The sequence below is a fragment of the Equus caballus genome, chromosome 15, assembly GCF_041296265.1.
Source record: "Equus caballus isolate H_3958 breed thoroughbred chromosome 15, TB-T2T, whole genome shotgun sequence".
NCBI classification, from domain to species: Eukaryota; Metazoa; Chordata; class Mammalia; order Perissodactyla; family Equidae; genus Equus; species Equus caballus.
The window spans coordinates 85,404,981-85,426,192 of NC_091698.1; the positions used below are offsets into that span (position 1 = coordinate 85,404,981).

At 44.6% G+C, this 21,212-nt stretch overlaps 1 protein-coding gene across 2 annotated transcripts in view; it reads right to left on the reverse strand.

The window, feature by feature from the left end:
- The window catches only part of DRC1 (dynein regulatory complex subunit 1), a 41,985-nt gene that overhangs the window by 5,479 nt on the left and 15,294 nt on the right, over positions 1-21,212 (reverse strand). Inside the window, exons 4-12 of one of the 2 annotated variants that reach the window (XM_014731256.3) lie at positions 20,487-20,670; positions 19,777-19,914; positions 18,683-18,769; positions 17,906-18,028; positions 10,185-10,324; positions 4,912-5,046; positions 4,324-4,556; positions 1,585-1,727; positions 259-348 (exon numbers count right to left, since the gene is read on the reverse strand). In XM_014731256.3, the coding sequence (XP_014586742.2) occupies positions 259-348; positions 1,585-1,727; positions 4,324-4,556; positions 4,912-5,046; positions 10,185-10,324; positions 17,906-18,028; positions 18,683-18,769; positions 19,777-19,914; positions 20,487-20,670 (1,273 nt within the window). The remainder of the gene's footprint in view (positions 1-258; positions 349-1,584; positions 1,728-4,323; positions 4,557-4,911; positions 5,047-10,184; positions 10,325-17,905; positions 18,029-18,682; positions 18,770-19,776; positions 19,915-20,486; positions 20,671-21,212) is intronic. The other variant, XM_023619366.2, reaches the window with a different exon arrangement.

Genomic DNA, 21,212 nt, shown 5'->3' on the forward strand with positions numbered 1-21,212 from the left:
GTAGGGGAGAACCTACGGTCTGAGGGCTGGGCCACGAGAGCGAGAAGCTGGTAGAGCAAGGGTCAGGGTGGGACACATTTAAATGACTCTGAGGCCAATGTCTTGCATGAGAGTAAGTGAAGGGAAGGATGTGATGGTGAGAGAGGCCCCAGGAGATCCGCATCTACTCCCAGGGCTGAGGCCATGGTGGAAGAACACAGGGGGGCTGTCTTAGAATGAGGTCCCCAGCCCCTGTCCACTCAGCCCAGTGGGACTCACTGAGAAGATGGCGTCCAACCTCAGCATATAGCGTTCGGTCTTCTCCAGGGGGAGGAGAAGTCTCAGCAGCTTGCTGTCTATGAGGAAACCCTGAGAGAAGGAAGACGTCATTTCCGGTCAGAGACAGGTTTCAGGAACAAGTCGTAGGGTCTGCAGCCTCCTTCTGTGTAACTAGCCAGGGAGGACTCCACAGAGCAGAAGCCCCAAGGATGAGACTTCGGGCAGTGGGGACCCCAGAGGAGGGCCTTCTTAAGATGCCTAAGGGATGAAGCCAGTGCCCATCATGGATTTAGTTCCTCCACCTCAGAAGGGTGCTGACTCACTTCACCCACCAGCCACTGGGCAAACAGCTGAGCTCCCACAGCTGTCCAAACCTGACCCAGTCAGACTCCCACCTGCCCAGTGTCCCTTCACTCACATGCTAGTCCCCAGATACCTACAGAACACCTAGTAGGCATTGCACTGGATGAGAGGAAGGCAGGAAGGGAGAGGGACACAGCATACCAGAACACAGCGCACATGAAGTGGGGAGTGGGGAGAAGACCGGGTGCCCGGTGCCAGCTCTGAGCTGGGCACACCTGAGGGAGGGCTCCATGGAAAGGCGGCCACTGGCAGCAAGCCCGCAAACAGAAAGGGGAGCACCTGCCAGCAGCCTCCTTCAGAAAGAGCTGCCCTTAGTGGCAGGAGGCAGCCCTGGGCCAAAGAAAACTGTCCCAAGGTCACTGGAGGCTACCAGGTCTTGCTCCAGCTCTTTTGCCCATCTTAGAACTATAACATCTAAATAAACACCCATCACATTTGGTAACACTCGAATTCTGCTAAGCCAGCTCCAACACAGCCTTTACACTAAGTCTAGTGGTTTTCGTGAATATCCAGTGCAGACAGCCAAAGCCCTACACAGCCAGACTAACTGCAAACTGAGATTCCAGAGAAGGGCCAGGTCGGTTGTGGCCGCACTATTTGGCAGGTGGGTTCATGGAGGCAAGACTGATGCCCCATCTCTCAAACAACGAGCATTTTCTAAAAATTAGCAGGAGCCTGTCGGCAGCCCTGAACCATGCCTTGCTGACCCGCTAAGGGAGGACCCACTGGCCAGAGGGGCCAACTCTGAGGCATAGCCTCTCTGTGAAGTGCCCCTCGACGTCCAGGGGCCAGCCTCCAGCTCTGTTCCCGAGGGCCGATCCACTCCTGCCTCCAGGCCCCATCTGGCCTGGCCAGAGTCATCAGAAGCAGCAGACAAGAGGCAACAATGGAAAGTCGGCAAAGCAGAAAGTCGGCAAAGCCACCCCCGGGAGGCCCTCTGCCACAGCCCCGGCCCCGCCTCACCGACTCGTCACAGAGAAGCATCAGGATCTTCCTGGTAGTCTTTGCTGAAACCTTCTTTGGCAGGTCGAGGTAAGACTCCGGTTCCGAGGCGCCCTCTTCTGCCCCCTCCTCTTCAGCCCTCCCATCTTCTGCACCCCCCTCTTCTGCCGATGCGGCACAGAGAGAAGAGAGAGGGAAAGAAAAAGAAGATCATTTCTTGGCCTTGCTGACTTTCAGAACCAGTCAACTGGCTTTCCCTGAGAACATTTACCTCTTAAAAAGCCTTCTTAAGGCACTATCAAGTTTCTCCAGCTGAAGAAAGCCCATTTTGAGGGGAAAAAAGGGAGCCTGGGGGTCAGAACAAGAGACTCTCTGGAGAAGTCTGCCATTCTTAGCCAAGCTATAATGCCTCACTTTACCAAATTTCATCTACCTGGAAACATCATACTCAACATCCAGCCACGACAAGGAAGTGGGGGGCGGGGGATGAACCTATTTATTCTTATTCTAGAGAGAAATCAGGCGCATCTGCCATGTGGTTTCGAAACCTGCAGTGGACCAGAAGCAGCCAACTCACAGGCAGGAGCGGCGGCGCCCCACAAAAGAATACTGCCCGCAAGAGCTGACGGCTGACGGCAGGAGTCAAAAACCTTCTCAATGAAAATTAAAAATTAGAAAATGTCTTAGAATATACATTCCTCATCTGAAAACAGGAATAAAAATCATTGGACCCTCCAGGTTTTACTGGTTGTCAAAAGGTACACTGAGATAACATATATGAAAAGGTTTTGAAAAGTACAAGAAATCAAATTGCTGGTGGGGCTGCAAAGTGGTACCATTCCTGTGGAGTGACATCCAGCGAAATCACAGAGCATTGAGCCTTTGACCCAGCAATCCATCTCCCAGGATCTGTCCCAACAATTCACCAGCAAAACACGAAAACACAAATGCACAAAGCTATTTGTTGCAGCGCTGTTTGTAATAGCAAAAAAAACCAAAAAACAAAAAACTGGAAATATCCCAAATGACCATCAACAGAGGACTGTGAATCAATCAGACACAGCCACATAAGAGGGTACCAGATAAAAAGGAATGAAGAATATTGCTTCTTACTACTATAGCTTGATCTCCAGGATATATAGTAAATGAAAAAAGCAGGTGGAGGAAAGCATATGCTCTCATTTACCTAAAAAAAAGGGATTTACACAAATATATACACACATTTGTTTACAATTTTAAAAAGCAATGAAAGGACAAACTATAAATGTTTAAATAGTTCCCTCTAGCAGAAGGGCGAAATAGGGCAGAGAGGAGAAAAGCCACACTTCTTTGAGTCTACTGCCTTGTTTTTGTACATTTGACTTGGGAAGCATGTAAATATTTTACATAACTATTAAACAAAATTAAATTGTGAAAAGTAATCCCTAACAATCAAAAATAAAACGAAAAGACCTAAATGTGTTGTCAGTTGGTGACAAAAGCGCATAGAAACTATTCCGAGTAACCCTAAAACAGCAGTCTGTCTGCACATCCCTAGTGGGACACACCCTAAGAACAAAAAGAACTCTGGGAAAGTTTAAACTCGCTTAGTAATCATTCGTTAGTGGCAGGGTTGGTGTTCCACGCTGAGACCATTCCATGGTAGCTTAGGAAGAGCAATGAGTAACTATTTTGGAGTCACTGAGTACCAGGATTTCCAACTCAGGAGCGAGGAGACACGCTTTGAGAAGGTTAAGTAAAAATCCTGACATCCTGATGATTAGGAACTATTAGGATGAACACATGATTTGTTTTATCTTGAATACATAATCCTCTACCCTAGGCTCGTCCACTGAGAAGGCCTGGAAACGAGGACCAACCCAAAACAATGAAAGGACGGTTTCGCAAGACCTTCCCTGCTTAAAAGGACTGGGCCTCCCGGGAGGAACAGCTGATCCCAGACCTGACACAGGAACAGTATACGGTGAGCCTGGAACGCCTGGTCATTCCAGAAAGCCAGGAAACTATCAAAGCCTACCAGGGCTGTGTCAACGGGACCCAGGGGCCACAGGAAGAGACACCCTCTGGCCAAAGGTGGGACAACTCGAGCATCAGCAAGGATGCTAATGGCAGGAGCTGAAGCACATCAAATTTATTTAAATCCATGTGTTCATAGGGATTTTGTCTTTTATAAAACCTCATTGGTCGCCCGTGGAAGATGTTAGAGACCCAACCCATTCATTCTGAGAACCAGTATAGAGAAAGGATAAACACCTATCCTGCTTTTCCTGTACAAACTGTATCTCAGGGCAACAAAAAGCTGATGAGGGGAAGACTCTCTTTTCAGAAGTGTCCCAGCTAATAAATGAAGACATGATGACAGAATTCAGAGTTTCACCATTTTGCAATCCCTCCTGCAATGAATGGATCTTAGAAAATGATTATCAGTGGTTGCTAACATCACAAGAAGAAAGACAATCTAACATTAGTTTATCTCAATGGAGGTACACAACAGTGTACTTAGCAAAAATAAATAGAACCTGAATCTAATCAAGCTTCTAGATCTAACTGCCAGTTTACAATCCAGGGGAGAGGATAAAGCTATAAAGCAGAGGAGACTTAAAAGCCATATCAGCCAGGCATGCCCGATGGACCTCTTAGCTATGAGACTTCTTCCCCTTCTCTGGACTTCAGTTCCCTTATCTGTAAAATGGATAGGTTGACCCAGTGTTCTCAGAGGGCCCCTCCAGCGCAAAGACTCTGTGACTTGGTTCTAGTCACCTGTTTGCATCAGCACTTCTTCTAATATTTGTGTGGCCGACTTCCACTGTTGCTGAGAAATAGGGCCCACGTTCTTCAGGAACCAGAAATCAGGCGCTGTCCAGGGGAGCCCCAGGTGATGGGTATGGATGATCCTGTCTACATCAAAGGCTCTGCTTATCAGATCCTTTGCCTCCTCTTCATTCATCAGCCAAATCTCCTGAAACTGCTCCTCATCGACGAGAGCAAAATGCCTGTAAAGAAGAGTTACTGAGCATGGCCCACTGACCCCTGGGCCTGGCCAGGCTCCCCTCAATTAGCAGCAGGGTAAGAGCTGAGGCAGAGCTGTGGTAAATCCTGGGCCTGGCCCAGTCCCTGGACCACTGATCCTCAGCTATGACCGACTAGAAGCCACCCTTGTAAGTGTAAACAAGGCACGTGACATGCAAGTAAAGGGACAAGGAAGGCAGCACAAAGGACTCTTTAGTGGCCTGGTCCAGCTCCAAAAACCTGGTGATATCAAAGTCTACTGAAATCACTGCCACTACCAACTCTACCCCCAACCTCTATTCTAGGGCACGTGCCTTGGGTCCCAAGCCCCTAAAATACCTCATGGCTTTCTGTAGCTCCTTGAATTGCTTCACAAGGCGTTTGTAGTCTGAGGTTAGTGACTGGTTCTCCTCCTGAAACTGCTTTATCTGCTTGGTATATTTTGATCTCAGATTGTTAAGTATATCATGCAGGCTGCGTTGAAGCAAAGAAGAAAGTTAGTCTGCTGCTGAATAGAAGGTGTAATGTATGTTCCTCTCATCCACCTCACTCAGTTCTACAACAAACCCAGGGCCAGATTTTTGGAAGGGCAGACCCCATGTTTTCCAAAACGCAACTCCAGTTGTGATCAAGGAAAGGCAACAGGAGGTAATGAGATTGTCCAGAACGAAATGCATTTAAACAGTCCAGAAGCCCAAATCCACCAAGGGGCAGTCCCCTAGCAAGAGCATAACTGAATCTCACTCAACACACCATTCGTCAGAGTGTCCGTATCTAGTGCCCACCTCACATGTTTAAATAACATGTCTCAACTGTTTCACTCTCATGACTTGGAAGTTCAATTCACTTCTGAAACAAGGAAAATAGAAAGGAAAAAATTTAAACTTCACACCACAAGCCTATGAGAGCGGAGTCCTCTGTCTTCCAAGAGTTGATACTGTTAACAGGTGTAATAGCTCGTTCATTCATTCACTCATTAACTTGTTCATTCATCAAACCTGAAAGGTCTCTTTTCTGCCGAGTGTATGTTTGAATACAAAGATGAATACAAGGACATGTTTGAACACAAGGCACCATCAGTCCAGTCAGAGACAAAGACAAACATTAACTACAGTAGGGTATAAAAAGTTTTACCCAGAATGCTGGGGGAGCCCAGAGGTGAGGCATTGAACTTACTCTGGCTTGCAGGAGAGGGGAGTGGCCAAAGGCTCCAGCACAGTGAGAGAGCTGTCACCTGACCAACAGCACTGCAAATCGAGCCATGCCACAGCTCCCATGTCACTGCCCTCAGGAGCTCTGTGCAAGGAAACTTGCCTCATGAAATATGCATGGCAGGCGCGGCTTTTAGACCCAGGACCACACTTCATACGTCTAACTACTGAAGAGGTGTCTTATGTCAGTGCCCCATTTACACAGGAACAGAGAGTTTGAAGGCCTACATATTTTAAGTTTAAAAATTTTTTAAACAAAATGTCCCCCCTTGAGCATTATTCTGCAACAGTCAGAAGGTCCCTAAAGCACAAACATTCATCATTCATATTTTCATCCTCAATAAAGTGCAAAAACTATTTAACCTAGTCTCTGAAAAAAAGAAATATCTAATTTATTTTCTTAACTACAGCTTTCTAAGAGAATTTCCACAGAGAGGGGTTAAAAAAAATCTTTTTGAGTAGGCATCCCAGATCGTTTTTTTCAACATCATTTAGTAACGGAATTTCTGTGTGTCATCTAATCATAGAAGCTGATAAAACAAAAATAAACTCCAAGTGAATCCTGAAGGCCTGAGCAGGGTGGCAAGAGAGGGAGTGGAGAGGAAAGCAGGACTTCAAGGGAAAGAAAAGATGGCTCAACAAAAAGTCGAGTCCTCAGTGACTGGCTGGAAGCTAGAAATGAAGGGGAGGGAGGGGGAGGACTGGGAAACTGGGGGGGTAGGCAAGGCTGGTTTCAGACACTGTACACTGGAAACGACAGCGACTCTCCAGGTGAAATGTTCTCTTGGCAGTTCCAGATAAAGCAAGGACGTGAAGTCCGAATTAGGGATATGAAGTTGGTAGTCGCCAACAAAGAGGTAGAATTCAAAGCCATGAGACTGATGTACAAGGCAGAGGGAATAAAAATAAAAAGCAAAGGGGTAAGATGCTCTCTAGAATATCTTACCAGGCAAGAAAAAGCAGAATCACCAAAGGAAACAAATTAGGAATACATGGAGAAAGAAGAGCAAACATTTCAGAGTCATGAAAACCAAAGGAGAAAAGTTCTGAGAACTGTTATCCACTAACACTAAGATGAGGCCCGAGGAAAAGCCACAGTGTTTGGCTAGAAGGGCATCCTTGGTATCCTACAGAGCGAAGTCTTTGTCCACGTCTGAGGTCATAGGCCAACTTCTGAAATGTCGGAGGAGGGATAAGTAAAGAGGAAAGGAAATGGCCATGAAAGCAAGGAGAGAAAAGACAGCCCTTCGAGAGGAGCAGCAGGGTCGGCTGAAGGGCTCCTCAGGACAAGGGAAAGCGGGGTAAGTCTGAAGTCAGAGGGAAGAGGCAGTGAGGAGGAGGTGGTGTGGATGATGCCAACCATCCCTCTGCCATGTGGATCAAACCCAAACTCCGCCTCAGGCTCCTCTCCCACCTCCCGCCTTGCCAACCTCCCTTCTCCCACGGGGCCATCTCTTCGTCAATCAGGCAACTTCCTGATTCCTGCCTCCTTGCCTTCAGACCTGCCACGCCCAGCTCAGAGGCTGTCTACCCCGGAGTCTTCTCTTAACTCCTTTTTGCCAATTCGCGTCCCTCCCTCCTTCACTATTTCACTTCTTCAGGAAGCCTCCCCAGATAACCCTTTCTCACTGTCCTGATTTGTGACTGTCACTGATGTTCCCCTATCTTGTATGGTGCATATAGAGGGATTTTCTCATAAATATTGTCTCCTAACTACTCTCATTTATCTAGATCATCAGGCTTAAGATGCCAGCTCATGTATTCAGTACCATTTTCTGTTATAAATAACTATCAAAAGGTCAACTGGTATTTCTCTACAAACCCAACACTTGTCCAAAATGTATCATCATCCTACAAGTGGATAAATTCATAAATAATAATAGGCTGTTTGGGTTTTGGGGGAAACTCCTCAAACAAGGATTAAATAACATGTCTTATTCTACTCTGATCCTCAGAGTCTCACACAATGGTCTGGAACTCAGGAGAGATTTCTTAAAGGAAGAAAGGGAGGAGGGATGAAAGAAAAGAGGCAGGAAGAAGGGAGGAAAGTGGAAATTCGAGAAGTTCTGAGTAATAGGTATCTTTCAGTAAGCCATAGAGTTGGGATCAAGCACACGAAGAATGAGTGTGTCTGGACCAGTGTGCTGTGTGTATAAATATACATCTCTGATTTCATTTAAAGACCAAAAATAAATAAGCTATATAAATGTTACCTTGTTTGGTAATTGTTGTGTCCCTGATATAAAGAATCAAGAGTTAGTTATATTTTTAGAGAGTAATATGGGAAGACTAGCCCTATCAGATATTAAAACATATTACAGTGCCCCAATAATTAAAACCGTGTAGTACTGGGACTTGAAAAGACAAAGAAGACAAATGGAACAGAAAAGATGCAAATATATACAGAAGTTAAGTAATAAAGTTGCCATCTCCAATCAGTAAGGAATGGCATTGGGACGATCATTAGCCATCTGGGGAAAACTAAAAGTTGGATTCACACCTCACACTATACACTAAGGTAAAGTCCAAGTTTAAGTGTAAAAAGTGAAACTATAAATATATCACTGGACAATGTGGGAGAAGTCCGTCATCACCTCAGGGTGGGGAAGGCATTTCTAACCATGAGTCAAAACCCAGAAGCCATAAAGAAGAATATCAACAAATGCAGTAACATGGAGATCTAAAACATCTGCACTGCAAAGTCCATAAGTACGATCCAAAGGCAAACCAGTTTAAAATATTTGCAATTCCTGTAACAGAAGACTAACCTTCCTAATACAGAAGGAGTACCTAAGAACTGATGAGCAAAAGACCAACAACTCCAATAGAAAAGTAGACAAGGTATATTCAAATATAATATATAATATATAATTGATAAACAAGAAAATATCAAATGACTCGTATACTTACAAAACCATGCTCAATTTCTTGCATAAGAGAAATACAAAATAAAAACACATTGAGACACCATTTCTCACTTACACTACTGACAAAATTCCAAGGCTGTGGGGAGTCAGGTACTTGCATACATTGCTGTTGGGATCGTCAGTCAGTACAACCCCTAAAGAGAGCAATTGGTAATATCTGTCAAAATCACAAATGCCTGCATTCCCCTAAGCCATGGTTAATCCTAGCATCATGGATGGTAGGTCAACTAGATAACAAAAGGTGTCTTCCATTATTATGCAGTATGAAGCACACATCTGACAGGAAATATTCTTGCCAAAAGTGTGTAAATTGAATCCATAAGTCTGTTATTATGACTTACAATTTAAAGGAAATGTAGGACCAGAGAAACAAGTAAATGTAAAAATTCAAATCCAGAAAGTGGGACATTCTCTAAGATAACTGGCCCAGTCTTTTGAGCAAATAATGGGTTCCACGCACCCTGCCACCCCCCCACACACACCAAAAAAAAATTAGACAGTAAGTATATAAGTAGGTAACATTTAACAAGGAGGTTGGCAGGTGGAGGGGCAGGGAGGATCCTAATAAATCAGAGACGTAAGGAGCTTAATTTAACAACCTGATGCAATTCCTGGTCCTCGAAGAGATACTAGTTTGAACAAACCTACTATAAAGAATATCTTTGCACAACTGGGGAAATCTGAATGTGATCCAGATATTTAGATGAAATGAAACTTACTGAAATGGAAAGGTGGAAATTGTTGACTTTTTTAAAAAATGGCAGATTACAAAACAACAGTTACAGTAGGATGTCATATCTATATTTGTATCTATCTATCTATCTAGAGAAAGAGATCCAGAAAGATATACACAACCTACCTCTGGTTGTAGGAATATGGTATTTCTGTGTTTTTACCTTACTTTCCCTTGTGGTAGTTTCCAATTTTCTATAACGCACATGTACAGCTTCTGTACTAACTAGATACTTATATTGGTCTTATTTGCAACAGCAAAAGACTAGAAGCTATCTAAGTGTCCATCAATAGGGTTAAGTAAATCATAGCATATCTATGCAGTGGAGTACTAGGCACCTTAAGAAATAATGTGAAAGCTCTCTATGATCTGGTATGGAAACATCTTTAGGATACAGAACAGTGCGTATGGAATGCTATCATTTGTGTAAAAGCAGAGGGGGATGAGAACACTTACTCGTGTTTGTTTATATATGTAACAAGAAATTCTGGAAGAAACAAAAGAAACAAATAATGGTGACAGAGGTGGGAAAGAGGAACCAACAGTGAGGGATGGGAAACAGAATCTTTGCTGCATACTCTTTTGGGGCGGTGGAACGTATTACCTTTTCCAAAAAGCTCTTTTAATAAGAGTCAGTTATATTTTTAAGAGTGTCTACTCCTACAAAAGGGAAGAGCGCGTGCCCATCCCTACTTTCAGCATAGAAGGGCCCGGAAGACAGATGCTCTGCACGTGGCCTACCGGTTAATCTTCCTCTTCTGCTGGGATTTGATCACCGTGCTTTCTTCATCTCTCTTCTTCAGCACCTGGAAGTTGTACTCTAACTTCTCTTGGTTCAGCTGGTAAGTTGCTTTCATTTGCTGAAGCTGTTGCTCAAGAATCTAAAGTTAAGTTAAAAATATATATATATATTAATTGGCCCTGGTATAATTGTTATGCCTGAGGGTCCCTGAGAATTTATTCTGGAGTTGCGTCAGAGGAACCTTAAGGACAAGGGCCTCCCTCTGAATTCTTAGAAAATCTATCATTAGAGGCAAATTCAAGGCCAACCAGAAAAAACATAATCATTCAACTGCGAGCTGACACCTAGATACCTAAGCCTGGGAGAGAGGGTGGTTAGAGTTCTCAAGGCCAGCTCCCTCTGGTACTCTGCTCCAGCCCCTTGAGAGATAGAAGTGGCCCCAACAGAAACGCCATAAAAGTAAACACCATAAAAACCTGCAGTGTCCCCACTCTGACTTCCGGTTGGCAGTTCAAGTTAGTATTTAGTAAACCATGTTCATTTTAAAGGAGGATAGACACAAGCATCCTTAACTCCTGGGTTTCCCTTAGCTGTATCATTCATTTGGCGAACATTTACTGACTGCCTAAGATATGTCCTACTATGTGTCCGACACTTTCCTAGGTGCTCCTGGGAAAATGCTGTGAAAAAGGCACCGTCCTGTCCTGTCCAGCAGAGGGACAGATAACGAGCCCTAGGGATAGGAAGTCAGAGAGGGGTAAGCCCAGGGTGATATGGGACCAATGAGAGGAGCTCTTTCCGTGGCCTTGAGGACGAGGGCAGACATCCCTGAAAAGATGGCATCAGCACGTCTAACTGAGACCTGAGAATGAGTCGGAGTTACTCAGGTGGCAGGGAGAGAGCTCTAGAGAGACAAGGGAGAGTGAGGTGCTTTGGGGAAACCACGACCAGTCTAGGATGTGAGGTATGAGGCAAGGAAAGGTCAGAAATGGGGCTGACAGAGCAGGAGAGCCTTACCAAGCTAGGAATTTGACACTTTATCCTGAAGGCAATGGAGAGCCACTAAAGATGTTAAGCAGGAGAGAGGAATGATCAGCCCAAGTGGTGCAGAAAGATCACTCTGACAGCTGGTGAAAAAAGATGAGAGAGGGGCAAGGCCAGAGGCAGGGCCAACACAGACAGGCTTGACCCGGCCTCCCCCTCGTGGAAATGCAGGAATGGAGGATGCAATGATGTGTAATCAGATCTTGAGAAAGCAGTTACATGTGACATGCTCTCCCCATCTCCTTCCACTAGGCTACAGACCCCTGCCACGGAATCAACAGAGGAAGTGATCCTCAAGGAAGGTGACTGGCCAGGAGGTGATGCCGAGGAGAATAAAGGCATTGACACGTCAGCAGATGGTGTGTCATTTCCACGTTTCACATGGAATCCGGTGATCCCCACATTGCAACTGAGGGAACTAGTCAAGAGTATCCTACTTAACTACGCCAGAGATTTTTTAATTTTCGCTATGAGACAAGTATTGGAATGTCTCCTTCAGAACAGAAGCTGTAATCTCTCTTCTTTAATGGGTGGCCAGTGAAGCACCGTCTTGGTCACTGTGATAATAGCTAATTGTATCTCTTAATTTCTCTATTTGTTTAGTTAAATTTTTATTTACTTTTTCTAGTTATATGCTTTTCTTTGTAAAAACTTTTCCTGGTTGTGAAAATAATATTGCTCATTGTAGAAAATGCAGAAAGTACGGTAAAGGAAAAAGAAAGAGGAGACAGAAGAGAGAGGAAAACCTAACCATAATTCCATCTCCCAAAGGCAACTTCCATCAACATACTGGAATGTTTCCTTCCTGTGTTCTTTATGTAGTTGAGCTCAAACTATAACTACAATTTTATATTCTAGTTTTCTCCCTTAATATTACACCATAAGAATTTTCTATGTTAGTAAAGTTTTAACATAATTTTAATGGTACATATTCTTATATATTATCATTTATCATATATGAAATATTTATATGTTTATCATATGGCATAATATTTTACCATTTCCCTACTGTTGCACATTTGTACTGTTTTGATCACTTTCAATATCCTAAAATAATACTAGGAAAAATTACATATAAAAATTTTGAGTATTTTATTTCCTTAAGGTAGATTCTCATAAGCAAAATTACTAGGTCAAAGGCTCTCTAGAAACTTCTTTCCAAAGAGCAGTTTATGGTTTACACTCCCACAGGCTGTTTGTGCAAGTGCCCACTTCCCCACACCCTGTCAGCACTGAGCAGCATGCAGGGCAGGCCACCAAGCTCTACATACAGGCCTGGCCCTTGGGCAGGGTGCTTGGGGCAGGCAGGAAGCTGCTGGGAGCTGCACCCCACTCTTCCTGAGCACGATTCAAGTTTAATTTAGAAATTTCTGACTTGAACAATATCCCACAGTGCCTATGGACGATGCTGACAGCACAGCCTCATTTCAAGTGCAATTATCCTGGGTGGCCCCAGGATGAGCTGCCACTCTTGGCCCTGTGCCCTCCTAGGGATGGCCCTGAGTGTCTATCAGGGACAGGGACTCTCCAGCAGTTCTTTCTGCAAAGTCGCAATGATTTATGCTGCTGTGCCCCAAAAGAAACCAGCCCTGCTGCTTCAAATGTGACCATCCCTGGACATGGAGGAGGCCATTGGTCAATATGGCTAGGCACAAAAGTCCAACAGAAAATCTCCTTGATGGATAGTGACAATCTGAGAAAGTAAGAACACTCACAGAGATGGTGGAACTCCAGAGCTGCTCTGGATTGGAATGACCATGAGCGGCTGTTCCAGTCTTTGCTGGGACTGACACATCCAGGAGCCCTGAGACCCAGCATGCTGGATGTCTGCTCTGATGACGTCCGGGGACCTCCTCCTTCTCAGTGCTTTGCAACGAGCCCTGTCACTAAGACGGCATTTCCCAAACTTACTGGGCCATAGATTAGTTGTCATATTTATAGCACAGTCAGAGTATGTGAGTTATAAATGCAAGTTCCATCATGTGAACTTTCATGTGAATTTCATTCTTAAAGGCACATTATTACATAATAATAACTATATAAATGGACTCTTTTTCCTACATAACATATCTTGAAAGGAAAAAAATATCACTGGCATCACTTTTTTTGTTAGTTTTTGAGAAATCACCACTAGCACCTCACCTAGCTGAACACAGTTTACTATGTTCATAGTTTACCCTGAACTAAAGTAATCAGCTCATGTCTTTTTCTTTGTGACCTGAAATAACTTAAATCTGTGCTGATTTTATAGGGAAAAAATGGTAATAATAATAACCTGTCACCTGATTGTTTTAATTTACCTTTCTTTGCTTGTTGAATACTCATTAGCCGATCTTATTTCCTCTTGTGGAAGATGTTTGCTCCTGCTCTTTGCTAGAGTATGTTCTTAGGGGACTGACACCTGGAGAGTCTAGCAATGCAACATGCACCGAGTGCTTCCATCTCAGCATGCACCGAGGACTTCCCATCTCTGCCAGATCGCAGATCAGCCACTCCTTCATCTCAGCTCTGTCCCAGCACAACGTCTGGGGGCTTCCCATCCATGATGCCACTTAGGAGTGATGGGCGGTGCTGTCAATGACCTTACAGAACTAGAGATAGTCTTGTGCCTCTCGCAGCACAGTCTCTAGCAGCAATTACATGGATTACACTGCTCATTATTGGTTTACAACACCCATGCTCACAATAATTTTAGTATCGGTGACTCTACTGTTAATTTTCTCTAGCTGTCCTTGATTGTCATACATTGGATATAGTTTTCTATTAAAAAATTGTAATTGATTTTGTGAAATATCTGTGCTTATTATTTAATTACCCGAAGATATTCTGCAAAGTTGTACTTTATGTTCCCAAGACTAACAGCAAAATACCATGTTTGGATTTTGTGAATAATTTATAAAGATTACAATCTAACCTGCCACAAAAGTCCTTCAAGGTTACAGGTCCTGCAGGTGTTGATCACACCTGCCCCACTTTTTCCTGGGACAGTACGGACTTCTCCTCAGCGGCTATCAGGTACCATCTCCTGCCCACAGACTCAGGAACAGGTGCCATCAACGCCTCCGCAGAGTGGAAACAGTGGCAGTTCAAAACAGCAGAATTTCAAACAGCCTTTCCCTCTGGCCTTCTTGGCTGATTCCAGAGATCTCACTGGGCCTCTTTATCACCAGTCTCAGCCCTGGGATGGGACCATTCTGGAACCATAGACTAGCAAGTTCATATCCAGCCCACGCTCTTACTCATACTTTCCTGCCCTGTCACTCACTCTTTTATACTACTTATGGAGCTTGCTTTCTTCCTCAAAAGATGATAAATTCCTGAAGGGCAGGAACTGCATCTTTTTATTTTTGTGCTTTGCACAGTGTAAGTTCACAGTACTTGTTAAATAAGTAACTTGTATATTTTTTATGATTAGTATTTTGGTATTAAAGTTGAACTAAACTATTTAACAATTTTAAATGAGCACATAAGACCTCAAAATAAAAATATTTGCTTCCTGCATCAAGAACCAAGTGTTTCTAGTAGTTTTATTTTGGGGGGGGGGGTAAAATCTCTCTCGAGCACATAATGTTTACAAGCTTCTCTTTATTCATAACCAACGTGACCTCACTGGCAGCAAGCGTTTGAAAAGTACACCTTCTTTTTTCACTTCTTGTACTTTACCCATCAAACCAAATCTACGTGTATTGGATCCTTTGTATTTTTGTGGTTTGCAAAAACTTTAGTTCCATATTTTAGAACTGATACAGTGCTATGAATTAGTTTGGAAGAGGAAATTTGATGTTGAGCTGCAGGCCATATCTTTTGGACAAAAATCAGTGCTATCTGACTTTAATTTCTAGTGAAAGTACAACTAAGAGGCATGATGACAAAGTTCAGTCTTCTAAAATATTCCATCTATTGCAACGTGGGTAATCCCTGATTGGCTTATCTTTTCCTAGTTAAAGGATAAAATGTGGCACCGTATGCTCTTGGTTTCCATTCTGACACAGGTAAGGACTGTTATGCAGAGGAACTGCCCGCGTTTCTCACGCTGAACGTCTCCATCCGCCTCCGTCCCGCGTGCCCACACTGCACCGGTAGTCCATCTTTACAGGGGGAGCCAGGAGGCCCAGGTCTCCCAGGCCCTCTGCCTCTCTGTCCCTCACCTCCCTCGTCTTACCTTACCCCCTCACCCCGACAATCTCCCCATGGCCCGGAATGTTTTGGCTTTGTTCGAACATTTGAACATTGGATTAAGAACATGTGGTTCCACTCCTACAACTCAATAGCAAAAGAATTAATTAGAAAATAGGCCAAGGACCTGAATAGACATTTCTCCAAAGAAGACATACAGATGGCCAACAGGCACATGAAAAGATGCTCAACATCACTAATCATCAGGGAAATGCAAATCAAAACCACAATGAGATATCACCTCACCCCTGTTACGATGGCTAGTATCAAAAGACAAAGGACAAGTGTTGGCGAGGATATGGAGGAAAAAGAACACTTCTACATTGTTGGTGGGAAGGTACACTGCTGCAGCCACTATGGAAACAATATGGAGTTTCCTCAAAAAATCAAGAACAGAATTACCATTTGACCCAGTAATCTCACTTCTGGGCATATAGCCAAAAGAAATGAAATCTGGATCTTGAAGAGACATCTGCACCCCATGTTCCTTGCAGCATTATTCACAACAGCCAAGACATGGAGACAACCAAATGTCCATCGATGGACGAATGGATTAAAAAAATGTGGTATACACACCTACAATGGAATATTATTCAGCCGTAAAAAGGAAAGAAAACTTGCCATTTGCAACAACATGGATGGACCTGCAGGACCAAGTCCATTATGCTAAGTGAAATAAGCCAGACACAGGAAAACAAATACTACGTGATCTCACTTATGTATGGGATCTAAAATAGTCAAACTCACGGAGGGAGCAGAGAGTAGAATTTGCTACCAGGAGCTGCCAGGGGCTGGGGAGGGGAAACTGGGGAGGTGTAGGTCAAAGGGTACAAAGTTTCAGCTGCGCAAGATGAATAAGTTCTGGAGATCTACTGTGCAAAGAAGGCCTGTGATTAACAATACCATACTGTATGTTCAAAACTTTGCTAAGAGGGTAGATCTTATATTAAGGGATCTTACCACAAAAGAAAAAGCAAAACAACAAAAAAGAATATGAGTTTCCATGATTTCACTGTTTGAGGCCAACCGTGTGTAGTTTTGTCATATAAATTATCATAGAACCAAAATAACTTCAGAAAGCTTAACAATAGCCATTTTCATCAAAACTGTAATGTATACAGCCCACATGAGTAGTGCTTCTCTCTTACACTTCCACTGTTCCGTGTCAGTAACTCTCGTTTCCATGACATTAATATGTGAAAGGCCCAGGAAAATTTCCTAGACTGGTAAAAATATTTGTAGTCTAATGGGTTTTTTAATTTAACCTCGCTGCATAAAGCCAGAGAGAGATAAGAACTGAAATTCTACCAAAGGCTGTGTGGAAAAGCTTCAGTCTAACACGTGTCCAGACGCAGACTGAAATGAATAGAGCATGAAATGAATAAGATGCAATCACCACTCTATTTCTAAATGTAATGAGAGATTTTTTTTAACTGACGTTGAAATAGAATCCTAGGTTTGCGAAGAATTTTAGAAACCAGAAAATCGAACCATCTTCCCACTGCAGGAATCCTACTTCAACACTGAAGACAGACACAGCCCTTCAGCCGTGGAATACTTTGAGATCAAGACTGTTTTGTGAGATGATCCTTTTCTATATTAGTTCTAAGTACTAGAAGGTTCTTTCTGATGGTGAATCAGAATCTGCCTTACTGCGATGTTCCACCGTCAGTCAGAGGGCCGTCTGGAATAATGGGAAGGATTTAGGCTATTGAGCCGGACAGAACCGGGTCTGAATCCAGGGCTTACTGTTTATAAGACAAGCATCCTTGTCTCAGAGCCTCGGTTTCCTGGCATATAAAGTGCTGTTAGTGATTTCTCCCTTTCACGTTAGTGTCAGGGTTAGAGAGACTGTGTTAAGTGCCTGGGGTGTTGTGGACACTCATTAGATGGTGGCGGTCTAGCTTTGGCCCCTGACACAGCTAACCTGCCCTAGGGGCATTTTCCCTTTGTCTGGCAGAAATGCACAATTGTCTCAACATTCCTCCCATGTCATGGATTCCAGACCCCTTTAGGCCTCTTGGCGATGCTCCAACGGTCTATTAAAGAAAGCGTTCCTCCGTGTGCAACTTGTGCATGAGCTTCTTCAGATATGATCATTTAAAAGAAAGCAGATAAGGGGCTGGCCCTGTGGCCGAGTGGTTAAGTTCGCGCGCTCCGCTGCAGGCAGCCCAGTGTTTCGTTGGTTTGAATCCTGGGCGCAGACATGGCACTGCTCATCAGACTACACTGAGGCAGCGTCCCACATGCCACAACTAGAAGAACCCACAACGAAGAATACACAACTATGTACCGGGGGGCTTTGGGGAGAAAAAGGAAAAAATAAAATCTTTAAGAAAAAAAAAAAAATTTCTTAAAAAAAAAAAGAAAGCAGATAATTAATGAGTTCTGTTGAATGGACTAACTCTAGGTTATTATGGGTCGTTGCCACGGATGAACACTCACAGGTGCCCTCCGCTGCTCTGCCACCCCGACGCCCGGGCGGAGGAACAAGGCGCACCTGCACGTCCTGCTCCAGCTTGATCTTGATCATGTTGTACTCTTCGCAGTCCCAGATCCTCTGCTTGTTCAGCTGCTTCTCATAGTCCTCGACTTTCTTGATGCGGCTCATGAGATACTCCAGCTGAAGGCACAGCAAGACAAGGGGAAAGTCAGTGCCGCCCCCGCCCTGGCTCAGTCCTTCAGGTGGCCTGACAAGCGTGACAGAGTGATGGGTCTGAAAGTGTCGGAGGGAATCAGTCGGCCCTCAGGAGCCCCTGTGCCCCAAGGCTTTGAACACCCAGGCCAGGCTTGGATTGCTTAACAGGGTCCTTCCTCCAGAAACTCCAAGAGGAATGCTCCATTAAGAATTAAGCACAGACCCTGCAGTCGGACGTTTATGTTTCTTAAAAAAATCCAGGATCTTGGTCAAGTTATTTCTTTGTTACTTACATCTCTAAAATAAAGTGACAACCCCACACCCTTTAAAAGTGTGTCTTAAAACACCTCCTTGGGCCACGGCTATCCTTGGCTGGTGTAGATAACCCAGGAAACGAAGAAGAGAGTGACAGGACCATGGAAACCAGAGGGAGCTGCTAAGGCGGCACTCACCACCAGAGACAATGGCCACCTGCAGGGCCGCCCTGACAAGCCAGGAAGTGCAGTAATAAACGTCTGCCATGGCAATCCTCCCCAAGACACAAAATGGCCAGCAAACTCAGCCACAGCAGAAATTGCCCCAGACGCCAGGCGTCCCCCTTTACACACCCACCCCCTCCCCTATCTGCCGCCGCTTCACCTCTTTGCCATTGTGAGCCTGCAGCGCCCGCTCCCATTTCTTCTTATTACTGGTCAGTAGCTCCTGTCGTTCCACCTCGAATGCTGTCTACAACCAAGAGGGAAGAGGGTTCTTGTGTCCGTTTTGATTAGGCAGGTCCCACAGTGTCAAAGAACTCAGATAGCAGCACAAGGGCCGTGTCACCAACCACACAAAGTCAAACCCAAAGGCAGAAATTTGCATTTCCAAATGCACAGAAATTAAGTGAAGTCCATACTTCACACAAATTTAGAGAGGAAATGTGCCAACCGTCCAGTGGTTTAGTCAATACTCAAGGCAGGAGGCTGGAGGAAGGCCACTGCCCTTGTTGGCAGTCACAGGGCAAACCCTGGCATGTATTCAGCCAGGACCATGGTTGATCCATTGCCTTGTTGGTACATGCCATGGTTGGTACACTGCCATGTTTGGGGTTCCCATGCAGAAAAGGCAGCATGGAGCTCATGATGGGTAAGCAGGCCTGCGAGCACAGAAACGAGTCTACAGTGATCGAAAGAGAGAGGTCCCCCACACTCTTGGCTCTCTTCCATTTTGGAAAAGCCTATCTCAACCTCAATCCCTAACATTTCATCCAAATTCAAAGTACTGATTCCTGAATCCTGGTTGGCACTCCCCTTTCCCACCCCCACATCCCCAATGGCCCTAAATAAATCAAATAAATGGCTCACACACGCCTACGGGTAGGGAACACTAACGCCCTCCCTCCACTCCTCTTACCTTACCTGTTCTATTTTCTTTCAAAGCAGTTATCACCACTTGTCAAATTCTATATTTAGTAATTGATCTGTTTATTGCCTAGCTTTCTCCTACTAGAACAAATAGAGGCTCCGTCGAGGGCTCTGTTTTGTTCGTGGCGGTACCCCCAGCCCCCAGGACAGTGCCCGGCATATAGACATTTGATGAATATTTGTTACCTGAGTGAATAAATGAGTAAATAAATTAATGAAACCCTAGAGCAGAGACAGAGGATGGAGACATGTGGGACCCTCCTGAGATGGGTAGACCAGACCTGGCCCTCCTCCCCCAGGGCAGAAAGCAGTTCTCTCACACCCTGTTACCTCAATGTGATGCAGCTCCTGACGAAAGGTTTTCATGACATTCTTCACTTGTTCTTCCATCCTCTCCAGGAGCAGGCAGATGTCATCTGACTGTTTCTTCAAATCTTTCACATACTGGTCATCCTTTGTTTTTAACTCCTAGCAAAAAGCATGTCAAAGATTGGTCACAAACAGACAGAAGCAAGAGGTGTCAAGCACACTCCACCTGGAGCCCCTCGTCAGCATCTGTGAACACTAGGAATTACAACTGTACAAAGGGAAGGTGGCTCCAGAAGCGTCTGAGAAGGCCTAGGAGGAAGCACGGGTGGATGGCGAGGAGTGGGCTCCAGTTGGGACAAAGCTCTGACTGAGCAGCACAGGCCCGAACCCCTCCATTGCCACTTGTTGCAAATCTCCCTGTGAGCTCCCGGAAAGCCCAGGGTGTGCCCGCTGAGCAACTAATGTCCAGGTTCCGACATGGGAACGCACCCACTGCAGACTAACCCCATTCCTTCACTCAAAACATAAAATCTGAAACAGCATTTGCTATGAAAGTACATCTTTCTTTATAAAATTACTACAAAGCGTTTTTTTCTGGTTAAAAGTTTATTGCCTGAGTTGCGCAGCATTATGAATAATGAAGTGAGGCCTCCACATTTTTCCATTCAGGAAAAGTTAAGCCCCCCAGCCAGATCCCACGGGGCTGGGATTGCGCAGCCCCGGCCTCTCACCTGCTGTAACTCACTGATAAGCTTGTTCTTATCTTCTATCAGCGCAGCGCAGTGCAACTGCTGGGTGTTGAGCATGTCCCACAGGGCCTGGGGAATCCTCTTCTGTTTGCCCTCCTCCCACTTGGCGGTGATTTCATCGAATTTGTCCTGGCTGGTCTTGACTTCATTCTCCAGCTTTTCAAGTCTGCAAATACAAACATGTAGGCCATGCCAGCCCCACCCTGGACGCTGCCTTCCAACAGGGCAGATAGGCTCTCAAGAGTCTACGAATACAGGGCCCGGGTACCAAGCACCGCCTCACATACACCCACCCAAGACCCAACCTGGCTCTGAGAAATCTTTTAGTTTAATGCTTGACTATAAATAGCTGAGATCAAACAAACAAAGTGACACACAACAAAAACAGATCAACATTAACATATACAGATATATGTGTATATATATATATTAACATACATAGATTAACATACACACACATACACACAGATCGAGTCAATTGTCACATACTTCTGAGTAAGATGGGGACACAGTAGTTAAATATTTGGTCACTCGAGTCACATAACCTGTGTTCAAGTGCTGACTTCGCTACTGACTCTCAACTTTAGACAAGTTGCTTAACTTCCCCAAGCCCCATTTTTCTCATCTCTAAACTGGAGAGGATGAAAATATCTACCTTCGTATGGCTGCTGTCAGGATTAAACAGGATGATGCTCTTATTCACAGTAT